Raw genomic sequence first — 21,502 nt, 5'->3', positions numbered from 1 at the left:
GCCCTTGTGAAGAGAAACACATGAAACACCCTGTGTGTTGACATATGTTTGTGGCTTTGGAATAAAAACTGGGTCCTTTAAATATCTTTATCCAAAACTCACTCCTAAGAAGCTGTGATGTTCAAATCTAAGGTTTCATGGGAAACATGGTGACTCCTGTCCCTGGCACCACCCTTTCCACTCATGGTGTGGCCTTTGAGCACTTTCCTTCTCTTCTTCATGCTCCAGTTGCTTGAGGTGGATTAAGACATTTATCATTTTAAGACAATTCATAGTACTATGGAAATACTAATTAAATGCTGTTGACAACCATTGTTAATATTAACCTCAAAAATCACACAGGGACACCTGATGATTTCAAAGCACCAAGTTCAGCCATGCACCATACCCCTGAGTAGTGGGTATGAACCTGCCCCACCCATATCCCTGTCTACATGATCTACACAAACCTATGAACGCCAGTGTGAGCTTGAACTCTGAAGGGCCTTGGAGTTAACATGTGGAGAGAGTTGGCTAACTTGACCAACCCACCCAAAATTTGTGGTTAATGGATTACAAATTTGGGTAATGCAGAACAATAAATCACAACTAAAATAATAAAGCTGAAAGTACACACAATTTAAGCAGAAACACCAGTGTTTTTTATCGGAAATGAAAGAAAGCATTGATCACAGCAACTGTCTGAGATTAGCAGGGAGCCGCATTTTCAAACATCCTGCAGTAAATCCAGAGCAGAGCCAGCTGGAAAGCAAGAGTGGAAATAAAACTAGAGAATTCATACCACGCTTTGAAGTCTGCTTCTTTCACAACCACGAGTCCCCGATTCGCCCCAACCATTCTGAGCTGCTTTTGCTTGCTAAATTTATTTTAAAAGACACACAAGCCACACACACTTGCATATAATCTTTCAAATGGACTCCAGCTTTTCGCAAGGGTGGCTTGTTAGGGAATTTGAATCCCAAAATACTTTCTCTTGCAAATGAAATCAGCCATCAATTCCCTTGACTGAAACAGGAATAGAAAGGCTTCCAGCACTAAAACTAAAAACCACTCTTGGTTCTGGTGAGAAGCACATTTTATTTTCCTTTTGTTCTACCTCTGACCCTTCCATGCACTTTCAAGTTTTACTTTCCATGTGCCGTAGTCAACCAAAGACTACTAACAGAGATAAGATGATACCAACACGCCAGATGCCAGAATGCTGGGACGGCAGCCCAGTAATGTCTTCCATCCCGTGAAGACCCTGGGGACTCCTCAAGTGGGCCTGACATGTCACCATATTGAAAATTAACTGCTACCCTCCCAAACTATCAGAAGAGAGCAAGTTAAAGGCATGAGTTGAGTAGAGCTCCAATCTTACTACTACACAACAACGTCACTTACCATGTCACAGTATATGAGGACTCGGTCAGAATAGGCTACGCATTTATGGGCAGCTGGATCATTAGATCTTTCCCTAATGATCAATACGGGGAAAGATAGTCTCTGTGGCTAAGGTCCAGCAACCCATGGTCTCTTCAGTCACTACAAGGAAGAACTGCAAGAGCTGAGGATCAGAAAAGTCGCAATAACCATTGAACGATCTCTGATCATTTGTATAGCAGGGTTTTCACCAGTAGAACAATACCTGCAACAGCTGCTTTGAATGACACTACTACCTACTCAGGCCTAGAATTACAAAAAACATAAAACAATAAAAATAGTTATTTTTTTTAACTTGGTCTCATTTGTGAAATGATGAGCCCATAGAACAAGCCTGGAGTCTTTTCCAGCCCTGATGTTATTTTAAGACAGTAAGGGGGTCTAAAGATCAACCCACCCGTGGGATTTTAATCTAATTTACAGAGTGAGGCAAATGACCTCATGGTTGAGGCTGCTCTCGTGAACACTTTGACAGGCCTGACACACACTCCTCTTTCTATATTGCTTCTTCCTTACTCCATATATGTTACTGGGTTGTCTGTCCTTTATTCTCTTTGTATCTCATCCATATGAACAAAACAGAAGTGTATGCAACCCAGAGAGAGTGAGACACACCCTGGGCTGGGATGACTTTGCATGGACCCTCAAAGTTCTCTTTTCTTGAGTTAATGAGATAGTTCATGAGAGGCAGGCTGCAAAACACCAAGTGATTGAATGTGCCCTCCTATTCCTTCCTAAGACACAAGCTGTGTAGGGCAAGAGTAGGTTGGGAAAGGCCTTGGCCTATGGAGTCTACTCCTCCCTCTTTGGCCTTCCTACCTCGGAGCTGTGTAACTCAACACTGGAATGAAACCCCAATGCAGGGACTCATATTGGGGACCCAAACTGTGAACACTGGGTGTGCTTAATCCAGACAACAACCCGGGCACAAATTGAATACTGCAGAGGCAGCAATGCAAAAACAAAGAACTCTCAACTTCACAAACACAGGGAGGGCAGCAGCTGGTCAGCTGAGATTAAAGGAGCACAGAGTGCCTCCCATCTCCTGACTTCTCCTCCCCCATAGCCATCCTTGTAGCCAGCCAGGACTTACTTTTATAGCCCTGTGCAGATGACCTTGTTCCAGCTAAGATAGGGGCTCCTTTGATCTCAGCAGGGGATGCTCTGGGCTTGCAGCTGGCAGATATTAATAGCACAGGATCAGCTTGGGTAGAAGAGTTGGCTCAGTTGGACCAGGTCACTTGTATTCCCTTCTCTGCAGCAGAGCAGAAGGGACTTCATTTCCCGGATCAACCCCCGCTGGGTGCTCTTCTCAGGTCAACCCAGATCATTTTATTGCTGGCTGCTCTTGGCTGCATGCTCTCACCCCACAACTGTTTTCAAGCGAACACTGTTTAAGCAAGGGCCTCTGTTCTGCAGCTGAAATCCATTACAGGTTTACTCTGGGAAACAGAAGAGTCACCCGTGGCTGGGTGCTTCCCATCTGCAGACCCATCTCACCCAGTCAGGACTGCAAGAGACTCAAGCAATCCTGTACTTCTTCAAACTAACATCAGGCAGAAGAAGAAACTAATGTCTAAAGTGGCGAAGAGTTTGCCCATGGGCATTAGTTAGCGCATAGGCAACGGTGACCAAGTAAAGGACTGAAACCACAAGCAGTTTATCCTATCTTGTGCCATATATTTCTCACCTCTCTCATAGGAACTTAGGGACCATTGCAATATATTTGATCAGGAATGAATGTTCTAAGAAATGACCCCCACCTCTTTGAAGTTCTCGGGACAGACTGTCACTGTCTCACGAGTATTAGGCAAGTGTTTTCCCCAGCCAAAATCTGTTCATTTTAACTTGCTGGTAAGTAACTCCATTTTAGACTTTGAGAAAAACACTCCCATGTCCTCTTTACCTATTCAGCTATACAAGAAAAATATCTTAAAAAACAGAACAAACCAACAAACCCCCAACTGCTTCAATCCCACTAGGGTTTCATAGTCAGGAAGAGTTATTTACCTAAGGAGGAGTTAGGAACTCCCTTTGCTGTTATCATTTCCTGTTGCCGTTACACTAGAGTCCGAGGCCATTTCTTCCCCCTCCATTTTGTTCTACTTCTTTCCTTAATATGAAGCAGGAAACTAAGAAAAAGAAATCCACTTATTTCCAAATAAAGAAGGAAGATAGTTTCTTCCGGTTTCCTCAGAGCTGAACAAGTGTGTGTGTGTGTGTGTGTGTGTGTGTGTGTGTGTTGTGTACATGTATGGTTTGTGAGTATGTTTGTGTATAATGTGTATATATGTATTGTGTGTATGTGTGATGTGTTCATATATTGTAGGTGTGTGTGTGTTTGCACGTTGTATATTATGTAGTTGTATTGTGTGTGTGATGAGTGCATATATGGTATTTGAGTGTGTTTTTGTATATTATGTATGTGGTGCCTGTGGGGTGTGTGTGTGTGTGTGTGTGTGTGTGTGTGTGTGTGTGTGTGTGTGTGTGTGTGTATGTGTGGTCATAACGATTTTTAATGACATACATGGCAGAGTCAGTATCTTCATTGGAAATCATTTAATATCTACTTATTGCTCACAGTATGCCTACAACCTTTCTTGGTCACTGAGATAAAAGATGAAGACACAAAGAATACAGCATAGTGTGTGTCTCTGAGAATCCAGGAGTTTAAGCTGGATTTATTCCAGTGGGTGGTAAAGGGCTTGCTGTTAAAACATGCATGTGGCCCTAAATTTAATCTCTAGAAGCAGAAAGAAAGATCTACCAAGTTAACCTTAGAGCATTTCTTTACATAGCTGAGAAGGTAGAGAAGGCATAGAGGAGGAAGAGAGCGAGACCAATTGTATGGGCCAGGAGACTTTCTCTATTCAAGAGGCAGTCTTGGAGCCTGAAGGTCTTGCTTGGGAAGAAGGAAGTTTTCACTCTAAAGACAACACCAAGAAGCAGACACATGGGGCTTCCAGGCTGAGAATAAGGTGGTGCTGATCCAGGAAGCCTACCTGGCCAGGCACTCAGGAGCCTCACCAGGACTGAAAGTCCCCTGTCTTCCATCATGACCAATTCTCAGAAAGTAGAAAGGGAAAATGGACTAGAAGGACTGTGTATGTCTACTCAGGCCCATAGTGCCATACCCCAAATTCAACGGCAACTAGAAGAGCCCAGAAATGTCAAGGGAGGACTTCCAACAAAATTAGAAACCACCTTTTGGCTGCTGATGTAGTTCCCCCAACTACTCAAGGCTCACTGCCTTCAAATTCCCAGCTAGTCTGACCTTAGCTAGGAGGTGGCAGAGAAAATGGGTGGATTCACCCCGTGGAGACTTTGTCATACTTCTTCTGGAAAGCTGATTGGGAATGTCACATTGCCTGCACATGGAACGACTGCACACTTTTAGACAGTCCAGAGGAGCTCAGTACAAAGAAAAGGTGAGGTCATCACGGGACCACCAGGAAAGGAGATGCTGGAGTATCGGTCTCAGAAACAGTCAGCAACTGGTAAGTGGGGCACTGCAGAGGGATAACAAGACTCCATCCATGGGGGCATGATGGATAGGTATGAAGATACCTCAAAGGAAACTCAGAGACAGCCAAAGACAAGAATAGATCAGCTGCCTTGCAAGATGTCCAAGCCTAAATCACCAGGCTCCAGGCAGCAGCACTGACCAGAGTCCAGTAGCCAGCCATGTCTCCTAGCTCTCAACAGGAGGCAGGAGTCTGTAAGTCAGTGTCAAGTTTCAGTCTCCCCAGGACAGATCCTTTACCTTCAGACGGGGACAAATCATCAGCTGGAGACACCAGGTCTGCTTGAGAAGGGAGGGCTCCACTCAGATGGGTCGTAATTTGATTCGTCAAGATAACCTGTGAACAGACAGGAGGGGGAAGGGAGAAGAAAGAGAGAAGACCAAATTAATTATTAGAGCCATCAAAAGGCAGGCTGTGGTTTAGGAGAAGAGTGATATGCCAGGTAGGCAAACCCCTGCTGAACCCTCACCAGCATATCTTCAGGCAGGGCCTGTAGCTATTCAAGGCCCAGAAAGCAGAAGTAGGTGGGCTTTCCTCAGCTTATGGCTGGTGGATTCGTCTCAGATGCCGAGCAACCTGAGAAGTGTTACAGTCTTAGCTAAATGCAGAGAGCAAAGCGGAATGAAGAAGCACCGTGCACATTTTATAAAGTACCGATTTTGAAAACTGCTTCCCAAATCTAAGACATTGCTGGCACCGATTTTAAAGTCATCGTTTAACATTTGGAGGTCAGTGGCTTCTTCCCGATACCCACAATGACAGTTTTATTTCCAAATTTGTGAATCAGGAATAAGACTTGTCTCTAAAAGGACACAGGTTCCTTTTAAATTAGTTGATGTAGCAAAAGAAGTGTAGTTTTGCTATACATTTAAGACATAAGTTAACACAATTTTACTAAAAAATAAAGTTTGCAGCACTTAAAATTCCTGGAAAAGACTCTAAACTATGTAGCTCCCATCATCCAATGTTATACAATGCTTTTATATTTCGTAAGTCGAAAACTTACTTTTCCTTAAAAATTTCCACTAATAAAATCTATTGTTAAACAATGTAAAGAGAGAGAGAATAAAACGAAGATCCTCTTATTAGAAAATTCCAAGAACGCAATCATTTTCAAAGGTTCTGTGTAGGGTTTCCATCACGAGAAGGAAACTTCTGACACTTGAAGGAAACTTGTTGGTCACCTGAAGGAAACATCCCCGTGTGCACAATTCAGTGTTTGGCATGTGTACCTAATAGAACCGTCTTAACCTGCTGTGAGGGCTACCTTACAGGTTTGCCATCTTGACATGAACAAAATAACCTCCTTTTCAAAATCTCTTGTGGTGCTGGGATTGAACCCAGGGCTTTGTGAATGCTAGCCCAGTGCTCTATATCTAGCTACATTGAAAGGTTTCCACGTAATCCAGCTTTTCTACTCCACCTCTGTCACCATGGACCAATGCCACATATAAACCCTGAACCAATTAGAACACATGGTGGTTTAATGAAGGGGTGAGGGAGGAGGAGGAGGATGACAACAGGTCAGGTTAAGAACTGAGGGGTCCTATTAGCAGAGAAAAACTCTTAGAGTTGTCAGTGATGGGGAGACTCAGCTGTCTGCACACTTTCTAGGAGCGCTGAGCAGGATCCGGGAGCCAATGCAGTAGTTACCGTTCTCATATCTCAGTCTTTCATTTTGCTATTTCTCATCCAGACTGGAAAGACTCACATGAGCTGACGTCAGCAAACACACCCCCAAATAACAACTATTTGTGTGAAAGAGTATTAATAACAAATTATGTTCACCTCTTACTTCATAATATATAGTGTGATATGGCTGTTTAATATAACTGGATTCAAATCGTGAATATATAGTATAAACTTCAAAAATCGTGAATATATAGTTTAATATAGCTGGATTCGAATTGTGACTTCAACATTCTGGACCTTGGAAAAGTTACTGAAGTGTTGAGCCCCATGTTCTACATACAAAATAGTATCTGTCTTATAGAATTTTTATGTGAACCGAGACAATCAATACAAGATACTTAATGGAATGCCTGGTAGTGAGTAAATGTTCAGTAAATGTGCAGAAGCCACTGTCATTATTCTAGAAGGATGACGTGTCTGTTAATGACACATTGTGCTTCAGACATTGGTTCTAATGACTGAACAAAAAAATCATACCAGAAATTAGGTTTTAGGCAGGTCATCCCCTCCAAACTTAGTCTTTTTTTTTTTTTAAAGTTAACCACAAATGTTTGTTCTGGGGGAAAGGCTCCATGGTTGAGAGCACTTGCTGATCTTACAGAGAACCCATGCTCAGTTCCAGCACCCACATGCTTGCTCTCAACCACCTGTAACACCAGTTCAGGAGATCTGTTGCCCTCTTTTGGCTGCAGCAGGAACTGAATGCATATAACGCATGCAGGCAAAACACTCATCCACATAACATAATAAATTGAATATTTAAAAAAAACTGATGTGAAACTACCACAGTAGGAAAGATAATTAGTGGGACAAAACCAATCAGACACTGACATTGCACTGATAGTAATATGTTCCTTATCTACCAAGGAGCAAAATAATGTATGTTCTAGTTTTTTGTTGTTTGCATTTTAAATCGTGACTTCTGAGGAGTCTAGATGTGTAGTCTTGTTTTTTATTAAAAATTTTTATTAGCAAATATTCTTTGTACAAAGTGATGAGTTTAATAATGACATTTTCTTTTCTAAAATTTATTTCTTGTTCTAGAATTCATTATGGAGATCAGGCTAGCCCCTTCAGAGGTAGGATTAAAGTACATGACACCATGCCCAGCCCAACAATGGTGTTTTCATTCAAGTATATCAGTGACCACACTCAGCAGCACTGTTACACTTATTGATCTGTGGAAATGAGGGTTGTTTCCTCTGAACTATTTAAAGGTTATTTTTAGTTGGTTAGGAATATGATAATAAAAAGTGAGCTTTAATCTTTGTGGGATTCTTCCAGATGATGTCTAGAACTCTAGCAATGTGGCAACAGGGGAGAGAGAGAGAGAGAGAGAGAGAGAGAGAGAGAGAGAGAGAGAGAGAGAGAGAGAGAGAGAGAGAGAGAGACAGAGACACACAGAGATAGAGACAGATAGACAGACAGCTATGTTTATATATTTGACTTCACTGAATATAGTACCCATGAGAAGGCATGAGCTAAAATATTTCCATCACTTGTTTTCAAGTTTGTTCTTGTAACGGAAACGTTACAAAAATGAGATGCTTTCAATGTGTGGAGCAGGTAACAGTCAGCAAATCTCTGAAGGCTACAGATTGCCTCAACAATGTCTGCTCTGCTTTGGGGTGCAGTCTAGTGGCAGAGCTCTTAGATGAGAGGATCAGGGTCGATCCCCAACATAAGAATGATGGGATGGGGAGGAGAACCGAGGGGGTGGGGAAGGGGAGAAAGCAAAATACACATTTTACTAAAGTAGTAGATGAAGAAGAAGCCTTTTCTCCCTAAGTGGTTCTGCTGATTATCTCCCCCCTTGTTATCATGAACTTTAAAGCCAAGTCATAAAGGCTCCCACAGCATGGAAACTCGGGGACTTGGTAAGCATATCATCTGATAAAATTGTGTGGTTTTCTAAATCTGTGTTTAGCAAAATGATGGAACAGAAACACTTCCAAAAGCATCAATTACAAATAATCACAACTTGGACAGAAGCCTACAGATGTGTTTTTCACTGAAGTGATTTGGAGATGTGAAAACTATGCTCTTAAAATAACTTATAAAATACTACTGTGGAGTTATAAACAGAGTCTTAACACTGTCTGGTTTCTGAAATGAGTTCCGACTGACACTTCCGAGGGCTTTTCGTAAACTCTGTTTCATTGGAGCAACTGGGGCTTCTGATACTGGCCATAAGTTTGTGTGAGAGCAGTCTGCGCAGAGGTTTAAGACAGTGGCTTTGGAATTCGACAGACTGAAGTTCGGATGTTGGTTCTATTGCTTCTGACCTATGTGACACTGGCCAGTACCATAAATTTTCTGGATGTGATAAACTTTACTCTTAGGAGCTTAAGGATTAGACAATGATTCACTTAAAGTCTTTAACACGAAACTCCACCTAGGGGAAATGGTATCCCATCATTGTCTGTAGTTACCCATCACTGACTCGGTTTTGCTTGTTTAGATGTCTCATGCCCAACTTCATCATATAGTAGCCTGTTAGTATGTACAATGTATAGTTTTTTGTATCTGTTAAGAAAAATTTTTAATGGTTTCTCATCTATGAAAATATCACAAATAAATGTCTATATCCTCTTTGTAGAGCATTTCATTCACTGTTGACAAAGAACATACATTTGCTATTTATATCTTTAAAAGCAATAAAACTTGGGTTGGACGTGCATCTGTTATTTTCCCCATTTCCTTAAAAGCGTAGCTAATTGAAAACACAACACACACACATCGCCATCAGCTGTAACTACAGAGCCAGAGGGGGGACTCTCAGACAAAAGGGAAGATAAGAGACTTCTTGAGCATGGCTTCATCAGAAATCTGGGAGAGACTGAATCTGGCTCAATGTTTACTGAGAATACCATCCTCCCTACTGTGCGGGGAGGGGAGGGAGGCTCATGGAACCCTGCAAGTTCTACAGCAACTATTTCCTTGACTCCCTTTTTCATGGAGAGATCGCTGACTTGTTTTTTTTTTAGCACTGCCGTGGCTATAGGATACATAAAAATTACATTTATATACAAAGTGCACTCTCATATAATGGAGCATAGACTATGAGTCCCACTGCTAATACCCCCTCCCAATAGAAGGAGGGCGTCATTCCTTCCTTCAAAGACAACTCTCCACGTCATGTGCACCATGGGATGAACCTGGCGGTAGTGGTAAGAAAATGAATAAAAGACAGACAGATCGGCATGTGTACAGAAACCTGGGATACAGTGTCTGGGCTCTCACCTGGAGAATCCCAGGACCCCAGAATCTCACTGTGTTTATTATGTAGAGCTGAACAGAGTGGTGGGGTTATTGAATACAGATGAACAAAGATGTGGGGTTGTTCCACACAGATAAACAAGGAGGCAGGATTTATGGAGTACAGCCGGAGCAAGGGGACTGTAAATACCTATAGAGAGAAAGCTATGGTTGATAGTGTCAGCATATATTGCCAACATTGCACTTGGTCTCCTGCAGAAGCTTGGCTGTTCCTCTGAACTTGACGCTAGGGGGTCCTTGACATGGTTGTGCTTCTGTCAACAGCACACATTCACTCAAGATTCCTCTCACTCTCGGCTTCCTCTGCTCCCTACATGACTCGTTCCAAGTTTCCTTTTGCACCATCTTCTATAAATACATCTCACACATCTTTTTGTGCACTTTGGCATAATACCTCTGTGAGCATAGTTTAAGGAAATAATGAACTTCTCTAGAAAGAAGTAAATTCAAGGTGCAGGCTCATAAACAACACAGTAGACCCTGTTGTCACAGAGAAGACTTGGAAATTAGAGAAAGGAGATGGGAACTAGTCAGGGAAATCTCTGGAAAATTGATGTAGTTTAGGTCAGAAGACAGAGGGTTCTGCTCTTTCAGATAACCATACATACACAAACAAATATATATGACTCACTTTCATTAAGTATTAAGTCAACTGTCAAATACTTTGATACCAAGGGGTAGAAGCAGAATAAGCTGGTCATTAGGCCTAAAGGTCAAGCAGGGAACTTCAGCATCTCAGTTCAACTTTGCATTATTGTATGAACCCAGTGCAAAATACCTGCCTTTAGTTGAGTTATCTTTACCTATGCTATGATGCAAGGCTATACTCAGACCATCCTCTAGATTATTGATTCCGATCTAGAATAATTCTGCTTGATTGGGCCTCTTAAGTGTTTAGTTTGATCTGCTCCACATTGAAGGATTAGAAGTATCAGTGTTGGGGCTTCCAAGAGTAGCCATCAAGTAAACCATAGCCTACCAAGAGTATCAATATCAACTGTCAAGTAAACCATAGCCTATCAAGAGTATCAACATCAACTGTCAAGTGTACCATAGCCTACCAAGAGTATCAACATCAACTGTCAAGTGTACCATAGCCTACCAAGAGTTTCAACATCAATTGGAGAGAACATAATGGGGGATTGCCACCTTTGATATAAGAAGTGCCTTTTACTCAACTCTTAGAAGATAACAACAACAACCAAAAAAAAAAAAGTTTGTATTCAGCAGGGGTAGAATAGAATAGGTAAAATGTAATATCTGGTCTTGTTTATCAGCAGAAGAAATATTAACGGTCTGCAAATTAGTAACTTAATATTTATCAGTCAATTAAATATTTAACTCTTTGAGAATTTCATATGATGTATCTTGATCACATTAATTCCCCAACGCACTCCTCCCTGATCAACCCCCACCTCTCTACCCCTCCAACTTTGTGTCCTCTTCTTAAAGTTTTAAAAACAATAACTGGCTCCAATTTGTGCTGGCTGTATATTTCTGGTTATGGGGCCAGTCACTGGAGCAAGGTGACTTATAAGTGACAACCCTCTAAGAGAAAAAATGACTTTCTTTCTCCCATAAGACATCAATTGTCCATAGGTCCTTGGATAGTGGTAGGGACTTGTGAATCCCTATCCCTCCATGTTACAACGCTGACTGGCATGATATTGTACAAGTCTTACACAGGTTACTACAGCTGCTAAGAGTTTGTAAGTATCGCTATCCTTAATGTTCAGAAGATACTACTTCATTTTGGTCTTCCCTGACCTCTGATACTTACAAACCCTCTGTCTCCTTTAATGGTCCATAAACCCTGAAATAGACAGACACCTCAATCTGGGGTTGAGCACCCCCAACACTTACTCTCTGCACTTTGACCAGCTGTGAGTTTCTGTGTTAACCACCATCCAATGTACAGGAAAACTTTTGGGATAGAGTCTCAGAGTGGCACTAACCTACAGGGAGGAAGGCATGAGTTTAGAGGACAGATTGATACTATGTCCATTTAGTAAGCTCAATCATGGGGCCTTGTGAGCACCCCATCATGGGGTTTTAGCCAAATTTACAGTACCTGGTACGAGTTTGGATTTTTCCATAACATTCATCCCACCATGGGCATATCTTACCATCAGGGTCATTGTTTGCAGTTCCCAGGATTCCCAGGGTCATATCTAGGTTGTCTAGGTACACCTGCTGATGACTTTTTTTTTTTTACCTCAGTGGCCTACATAGCCCCTTACAGTACTATGAAAACTAGCCAGTAGAGAAAGCTTCCTGGTCAGTACTTTATTTACTGATACATCATATGAACAATGTGTGTAGTGTCTTCAACAACATGGTCCTATTATCAAGTTTTAGTAGGCAACTAGGAACAATGACAATAGCTTGTATCATTTTGGGTGTCTAGGATACCTCTGATCGAGAACTGGAGGTGAGCTATCCTGCGTCTTACACTGGGATTTTGTTTAGCTTCTGGGATAAGCATAGTCCCTGTGATATTAACTCCAGTCTCTCTGTCTCTGTCTCTGTCTCTCTGTCTCTGTCTCTCTGTCTCTGTCTCTGTCTGTCTCTCTCTCTCAAACACACACACACACACACACACACACACACACACACACACACACACACAGAGCCACAAACACATGAAGTTTATATAATAGTAGGTTTCCACATGCCTTTTTCAAACAAGTTAGACTTTTTAAAAAAGACATTGTGAGGTTCGGTCCCCAGCTCCGAAATAAAGAACCAAAAAAAAAAAAAAAAAAGACATTGTGAGTATGACAAATGCTATCATTCACTCCATGTGTGGGCATGTTAGAGACAGATTTTATCATCTCCATTTTCCACTGAGTGAAGTGGTCACCTGCCTGAGTTCAACAGCCCAGGTGACAGGAGGGGCATGTAGGTTTTCTTGATACCTCTCCTTTCTAAACCAACAGTAGGAAGGTGACTTCTCCATGCTTTGGAGCACTGGCTTAGAGAATTCAATCTATGAGTCATAAACTATGGGATCTCATGGCCAGAAATGCACTAAAAGACTGTCCCGAGTCAGTGGATAACTGGCCCCTAGGCATACGAATAAATAACTCTGAGCCACACAGGCAAACAGCTACAGTTTCTAGAAAGACAAGTACGCAAGAGAGTCTACATAAATTGTGTCAAGTTTTCTCATATGCTGGACTGGTCATTTCTGAAGCTACAGGTATCTTGGAAATTAAACTCTTCATGGAATTTCTGTCTATTTGCAGCAGATTTTAAAGGGTAGATTGGAAAGAAAAACCATCATGTGACCTCAGGCATCTCAGGGAGTTCTTTGACCAGAACACCATTTCCTCTTCTGCCCACTCCTTGGCAGAAAATGACCACAGCCTGCTCCACAGAATCAGTGAAGTTCCAAAACTGAGCTGGGAGGGCTAGGTGCCATGATTGTAAATAGGTAGCCCACTGAAGAACAGGGCCAGTGGGAGAGAGAGCCTGGCCAGAGTTTCAGACCAACTCTTCTCACCGCTAGCACAGTGCTTTCAAAAGGGTGAGCCACTGCTTTTCCTGGGCTCTGAAGGCATAATCATTCTAATCATTCTTTTTGTACTAAAAACGGTCTATTTACTTCAGGAACATTTTTTAAATATTACTCTTTGTACCTTAAAGCATCCCAATTTCAGATATGACAGTGATCTAGTCTTTTTATCCAAACAAAGCCTTGGGTGAGTCAGGCATTTTGAATTTTGATCCCAGATCTGTTAAAGCTTGCAGAATGCCTTGTTCTTAAGAAGACAGAGGCCGGAACTTTCCTGTGAGAAATTGTTCAGGTTCATTGAGCCCTTTCATAGCCAAGACTTGAGAAAGACCCTGGAGTGGTTTTTCAGCATGCCCTACTGTTGCTTCCCGACCATGACAGCGTCTGGTCAACACTCCTGCTCCCAGAGAGCTCCTGGGAGAGGCATACCGAAGAAAGACAGTGAGCAAAGGACAACACTTTCTCTGTCTCTCTGTCTGTCTGTCTCTCTGTCTGTCTGTCTCTCTCTGTTTGTCTCTCTCTGCGTGTGTGTGCGTGTGCGTGTGTGTGCGTGTGTGTGTGTGTGCGTGTGTGTGTGCGTGTGTGCATGTGTGTGTGCGTGTGTGTGTGCATGCGTGCGTGCGTGTGTGTGTGCGCGTGCGTGCGTGTGTGTGTGTGTGTGCGTGTGTGTGTGTGTGTGCGCGCGTGTGTGTGTGTGTATACGAAAATGGATTAAGAAGAGGGTAGGTTCACCATCGAGTCCAAAGGGCCATGTTCCTGGGCATGGCCCCCATTCCTCCCACTCTCTTCCTACCCATTTCCATCTTTGGAGAGAGATATCCAGCATTTGTTGTGAGGAAAAGTCAGACTAAATATTCTGGAATTTGAGTATCACAAAAACAAATCTGGTTTTACTATTCACTGGCTTAGTTTTGCCAAGCTCTGGAAAATTATAAATCATTCCATGATGAAAAAAAAAAAAAGATCATTTTTCCCCCTTCAGCTCCGAGAATATCAACTATCAGCTCTAGAATGAAGAGCCGATAAGGCTTTAGGACGCCCATCTGCTATTTTCATCGTGAAGGACCGAATGTGGGACAATGGTTATCTGGGAAAATGTGAACACTATCAGGGTCTTTCTTTTTGAAATATTTGTCATAAAACACCAGGCTTCAATTTGACCTGAAAAACAAACAAACAAACAAAAAAAACCCACGGCCACGGGATCCCAGCGGCCTGCCTGTATTTAGTTTTGGCTCTGACACGATTCTGCTGTGCAATTCTGGGAAATGTGCCTAACTCCTCTGAACTTTAAAGTGTTGAATCCACAAAAGCCATGGAGAGAATTCATATATTCTGATGGCTGTTAGTAGAAGGGGCTACAGAGGAAAATGTTAATGTTTCAGGTTGCATTAGCTCTGCTGTTGTACTTAAAACTTTAGGACTGCCATCAACTCTCACCATCTTCAACCTTAAAGAAGCTTCTTGGCCCTGGCAGTGGCTGAGGAAAAGGAGAGGGGGAACCAGAAAGGGAGGCAGCTTGGGCATATTTGAACTCATGTTGCAAAGACCTCAATTCTCACTCTGCATAGTGATCTGGGAATATAGACCTTTCTCATGGACTAGCTCAATCCTTGCTCTCCCTTAGTCCCAGAATAACAGATGCTAAGGCTAGTCCACTGAGACCAAGGAGCAACAAACTGATACTCAACTAGAGCTCGCCATGCCTGTGGCCCGGCACCACAGTTGCTGGCTGTGGGGTTTCCCCTCCAGTGTACACTCTGGGAGAAGCAGACCAAAGCAATCCAGAGTCAAGCTGAAGAGGAGAGTCCCTGGAGGAAAGACAGGCTCTGTGTGAGGGGTGGCACATATGGAGGGATGCTAAACCTCCTCAGCTTTCGATGCTCACCCGCCCAGCCACAGAGGGCACCACTAAGGGTCCTACTTCCATCACCTACCTCTACCATCGAGTTCAGGGAAATGTATGAGGAAGGACCATGTCTGCCATTTATTCAAACCAGGTATGAGGTAACTGCACTGCATGTGGGATAAGGCTTTCTCCTTGGCCTACTTAGCCCCAGAATGTACACTCCAGGGGAAATCTGTGGCCAGCACCTGTGGCAGTGTGGCCCACAGGTATGGTGAGTTCTAGTTAGATATCAACATGTTCCCTGCCTGGCTCCAGTGGGCTGACTTAGCACCTGTTGGTTCTGGGACTGGGGTGGGGTGGGAGGGTGGTGGCAACAGTTGCGGAAGTCACAAGTAGCAGGCCAGTGTGCTGTTTTCACCTCTACCCCAACGTGGCAGTGTGGGGCCCCCTGCAGGAAATGACACATTCTCTTGGTTTAGTTGTGACAGGGTAACCACTATGGCTTCCAATGGTATATTTACCTAACTTTAGCAAATACTGAAGTTACCATGAGGCCAAGAAAGGCTGGCTACCTAGGTGTGGAAAAGAAGGTGGCCAATTGTCAGATGGCCCCGAGGTTCACACAGATGTGAAAGAAACTTTCCTACCAGCTGCACTGTGCATTTTCTGTGGCAGAGTCACTGTGCATGAAGTTTGTTTGGCTGTCCTTGCCCACTTCCTCATCCCCGTCTACTGAGCTCTTCAGAAAGGCAGGGAGGTGACTTTCCAGACCCCTCCCTCCCTGAGTTTCTGATGACCTTTTTCGGTGTTTTTGTTACTTGTGGTGCTTTCTATTCACGTGTATGCCTTGGTGCTGGGGATTCCCCTCCCTTTGGGCTGCAAGGAGGGTTAGAAAGACACAGGTTTGTGATAAGTACCATCATAGATGGCTGGTACTAATTCACTTCCCTTCCTTATACTCATCTGGGGCGAAGAAAAATAGTTCTATTGAGTCATTTGCTCCCCAAAGAGACTGAAGATATAACTCTTGGGGGAGTCCAACTTTATCAACACCAACTTTGATCCTCTAGCCCAATGTATGCTTATTGTAGATGAGAGCTGAGCTCAGAGGAACCTCAGATACGTCCTGTTGGGCACAGAGCAGTGCTAGTCTCCCTGTTTGTATCTCTATTTTGCCAGCATAAGTGGTGTGGCATTCTAGCCAGCACAGGCTCACCAAACTCACTGACTGGGCAGATCCAATTATCTTCATTTCCAGAGTGAATCTGTAGCACAAAAAGAAACTTGGTTCACCATTGTTCAAAGGTTGGTTAACAGGTCTGCCTAGAAACTCACAAGTCAGCAGCTTTATCAGATGCAAAAAATTACTTCACATCCTCGAAGATGGACAAAGGTATAAGTTACTATTTTTTGAGATGGAATGATACCATGCTTCTATGTTCATATTAGAAGACATTGATATAGACACAAACAGTGACAATTCATAATCAGACAGAGTCAACAAAGGAGAGACACAAGAAGAATAGGTTGAGAACAAATATAGTAGTGACCAAATATTTACCTAGTAGTCCTTGGTGTGGCACTCTCCAATGTGGCCACTAGCGAGCAAACCCCGAGTCAGATGCTACAGGCTCACTGAAGTGGGTATCCTGGCAAGGGTCCATCTCACATGAGGTACAAGGCCCAAGGCCAGATGACAAACCAGTTTCTTCTATTCTTGCTACTCACTCTGGTGACCTGGAAATAGCCATCTGGAGCAGAGTGTGAGAGGAAATGTGAGGCTCTGGCAGGCCTCAGTGTTCCTGGAGGTGAGGGTTAGCCATGTGCAGGGACCTCCGGCTCATCTTACCAATATGACTACATATTGGAGCCGATATCTTATATCTTTCCCTCCCTCGTTTTCAGATGGCTTTTTGGCACCACTCATCTGACATCATTAACATGAGTAATGGCTCTTTAATACTTTTCAGAGTTCATTTACAGACTGGTCTTAAGTGATCCTTAGTGTGTGAGGGAAACTGAGAACTAACTCAGGCAGCCATCATGGGTTAGAGAGGTAGGCGGGCTCTGGACTCAAACTTCCTGGCTCCCTTCTCCTAACAGTAGTGGAATACCAGGTCTACACTTACTCAGATAGGTTATTTGCCGTCTCTGCCTCATTTTCCTGAGCTGTATAATTGGGTTAGCAATTATCCCTATTGTGGAGACAAAGGACAGCATGGGAAGTGCTTTTTAAGAAGCCTGACACTTGATAGGTGCCTAATGAACATTCCCTTTGCTATGACATCCTCTTTGGAACCTGTTTATGTCTCATGGTTCATTTCCTCTGGTTCTCACTCTTCCCATCCCAAAGGCCCCAGTCTGAAAACCCTTTCCTTCACTTGTTTGTATTTCAGGGTCCAGATGAACTCTCAACTCTTTCATGAAAAACTTCCCAAATATTTGAGCCTCAACTAATTTCTCAGTTTTTAGCATATCTACTTCAGCATCAGTACTAAGGAACTCACTACAAGAATTCTTTACAATCCTGCATGTGTTATTTTTCTTTTAACAAAACTTAACAGAAATATTTCTTGGTCTCAAAGGAGTCCAAGGAGGGGAAGTCAGTTAAGCCAAGCCATCTATGATGGTACTCATCATAAAGATTTGTCTTTCTAATCCTTGTAAATCTTTGCTTACAGTGTAAACTTCAAGGGGTTTGATGTCGTTCTGGTTCCCTGGGTCCCTTTCTGGGTCCCTATCCTAAATTCGGGGAGTGAAAATGGAATCAAGCTTTGATTCGGTTCTTCCTGTCTGTAGACTCCACCCTGAATGCCTGCCTGACATTTATTTAGCTTATTTCATCCTCTCAACCCAGTGAGGTCAACATTGTTATCCTGCTTTCCTGAAATCAAACAGCACCAGGGGGCAGACTCAAATCAGTCCTATATGACTCCCTGGTCTATAGTGTTTTTTCAAAATAAAAGTTCTTTGCATGAAAACTCATGGCCTCATGATTTACTGATTCAGCTCATCAGAGAAAGGCATGCTAATATTAGTTTAACCAAGTTCCATGTTGTTCAGTGCAAATCAGTAAGAAATCTGTGAGGATGGCTCAGTGGGTGAAGTGCTTGCTCTACAAGCCTGACAGCCTACATGCAGCCCATTGGCATCTATGCAAAAAGTCAGTTATGGAGGCTTGAGGCTGTAAGCCAGTGCTGGGAGCTGAGAGAGGAGAGTCACCGCCAGTCTTGTTAATCAATGAGCTCCAGGTTCAGGGAGAGACCCTGTCTCAAAAAATAAGGTGGAAGCTGTGATGCCTATGAATCACAACAATGATCAGCACGGTACGATATACCTAAAGGTGTAACAGTGGCACTCATGTCTCAGTGGTAACCAACAGATGTCTAATTGGACTTAAGTCCTGCTCAACAGGAGGGAAATCATGTCCAATACAGGAAACCTAGTTAACTTCCTAGGGCTAGTGAGCTCATGGATCTTAGAAGGGAACCTACTGCCACTCCTTTACTAGACCAGCATAATTCCAAACTGTGTTCTAAAAATATATCCTTTAAACACAGATAAGTCAATCTCTTACTCCTTGTCAAAACAAAAACAAAAACAAACAAACAAAAAAACCAACAACAACAACAAAAAAATCCCACCTCTTTGCAGCAGAAAGAGACCATCACAGAAAATCACAATCAGTCAAAATGTAGAGAACAATTGACCGTGCGGTGCCCAGCATCACTGGATACATCAACAACACAACTCTTTCCCTAAGGCTCAGGGAACACTGCAGAAGAGAGGGCAGAAAGAACGTAAGAGGCAGGGGACCAGGAAGTCTGATGTAAGATCCCGTCTCTTGGAAATGACAGGAAAACTACACCCAGGATACTGAAGCCACACGGGTACCTAATCAAGACCCAAATAATGGTGGTGTTAACAGAGAAAGGGAAAATATTACAGGGCACCAACCCCAACACAAAAACCTAGAGGAAAGGAATGACTGCTGATTAATCATGTAATACCAAGTGATCAGACCTGAAATAATATACATATAAGCAACACTAAATACACACAGCAATTTAAACATATATATGTATATACATGCGTGTATAAATACCGTATATATATATATATACATACATACACACACATACATACACACACAAACACAATGACAATCAAAGATAAAGAAGTCATGATTCTGAGATGGGGTAAAATGGGAAGGGGGGGAGTATCTAAGAGCAGTTGGAGAGGGAAAAGGTAGGGGGGAAGTGAGTTAATTATATTTTAATTAAAATTTAAAAAAAAACATGATAGAGGAAGATTCTGGACATCAACTTGTGGCTTCCACATATCCACATATACATATAATATCCAGGAACATTAGACAGGAGACGATTCCTAAACAAGGTGTTCAAGAATTAAACAAATGTTCAGTGGGAAGGAAAGGAATCAGCCAAAGGTTAGCAGTCTACTCAGTAGACCGAAAAGGTTGAGTCTGCAGGCTGAGGAGGAACCATGCACTGGTAGGTGTGGGCAAGGGAAAGGACACAGAACCCTGGATTCTTCTGTCTTGGCCACTAATGCCAAGCTGCTAACACTTTCACTTCTGCTAAGCTGTGATGACGAGAGTTTCAGAAGAAAAGCTGCTACGTAAGAGCAGCCAGCCAGCTGGTTAGGTGTGCTATGGCCACACACAGCACTGGGATCTGTAATGGGAGCTCAAGGCAGGGACAACCTCCATGTGGGCATTTGTCTTCCCAGTTTCATGTGGACCTGTAGGGAGTAGTTCACTTAGAGTCCACTGAGCCATTTGAATTTGTCCTTGTTTTCCTACTTTAAGTGGCATTCGTATTTTTCAGACTGGTTACTGTATATAGTAGCAATGAAGAATAATAAAAAGGATTGATTCTTGCTACGTTTGGAAATCAAGTCATGAAATATCATATTAGTGCCTTTGCTTCCGGTTGAGCACCTGGTCTTATGGGGAAAACTCAGCTGGGGGTCAGGAGGCACAGCAGAGGCAAAGGTTTGCCCCGCCCCTTTTTTTAATTCATTCATATCAAAATGCCAGTGGTGGGTTATAGCTGTTTTCTTTTATGGCATACCACAACTCTTTTTTTAAAAAAGTCATAGAGAACCTGGAAGTAATGACTGTCCATTTCCACTCAGCTGGTGTCTCATGGTATACCAAATCCTGGTGTGGGGAACAAGTCCTGCAGTTGACTTCCTGAAAGGGATCACTACTGAGAAGAGATGTCATGCTGCTGCGGATGTGGGGGACACTGGAGCTCCTTTCTCCCTGGTGACTGACAAGGCAGCACTTCTTATTGGGGGCTCCTGCCTTCGGCAGGACCACAGTGAAATCACTAAATCAGCCTGTTGGGCTAGTGAGTCAGAGTGAGTGAGTGAGTCAGTTCTTTTTGACTCTGTGGTCTCAACTTCTTGTTAGCTTATTGCAAAATTAAAGGGCACACAGAGAGCAGACCCATCAATCAGTAACCAGCAGAGGAACAAGCTCTTTGTGGAATGCACTGAGAGCAGGAAAGATGAAGAAAAAAAAAATGAAAAGAAGCCTCAATGAGATGGTCATTTGTTAGAAGCACAGAGGGAGAAATTCCCCCATACACATGCAGCATTATTTAGGAAAAGTCTTATTAAAGGTTTCCTATCTCACCAGGGGAACAAGCACAGGAATGCAAACAAATTCCCTCAAATGATCTGCCCTTTATTAGTGCTATTTGTGTGTGTGTGTGTGTGTGTGTGTGTGAATGTGTGTGTGTGTGTGAATGTGTGTGTGTGTGAATGTGTGTGTGTGTGTGTGAATGTGTGTGTGTGTGTGTGTGTGTGTGTTGTTGTTGTTGTATTCCATAGACATAGTAGATATGGGCCACGGGACAGTGACTCAGCAGGCTCAATACCAGGGGAAGGGGAAGAGAAGCCATTATAGTTGATTAACAGACGAGCAACAAACATCACTGGCTTCTACAGGCTCTGTTCAAAGCTGACCTTCCCTCCAGCATCTCTTAATTCAGAGCTAAAGTTTTTGAGGCCATGCCATCTTTAGAACACCCAGCAAGTGCTATTTGATGAGGACAAACCTTGAAAAAGCCAATATTTACAGAGTGCCGATCGCCATGCGTAGTGCAGTGTCTTGTTTAAACAACCCCTTCAGGGACTTGGGGTATAGCTCAGAGACAAAGTGCTTGCCGCACACACGGCCCTGGTGCA

The 21,502-nt window shown here is 43.0% G+C and overlaps 1 protein-coding gene across 14 annotated transcripts in view; it reads right to left on the bottom strand.

Annotated features, from left to right (window-relative positions):
* The window catches only part of Rad51b (RAD51 paralog B), a 536,958-nt gene that overhangs the window by 157,320 nt on the left and 358,136 nt on the right, over window positions 1-21,502 (bottom strand). For all 14 annotated transcript variants that reach the window (XM_087554290.1, XM_087554282.1, XM_087554280.1 and 11 more), the window contains 1 exon segment: window positions 5,186-5,282. In XM_087554290.1, coding sequence (XP_087410416.1) covers window positions 5,186-5,282 — 97 coding nt within the window.

This window comes from Rattus norvegicus, chromosome 6 (assembly GCF_021556685.1).
Source record: "Rattus norvegicus strain SHRSP/BbbUtx chromosome 6, alternate assembly SHRSP_T2T, whole genome shotgun sequence".
Lineage (NCBI taxonomy): Eukaryota > Metazoa > Chordata > Mammalia > Rodentia > Muridae > Rattus > Rattus norvegicus.
Note: the sequence above shows the minus strand (reverse complement) of the source record. Positions and strands in the feature narration are given on the sequence as shown.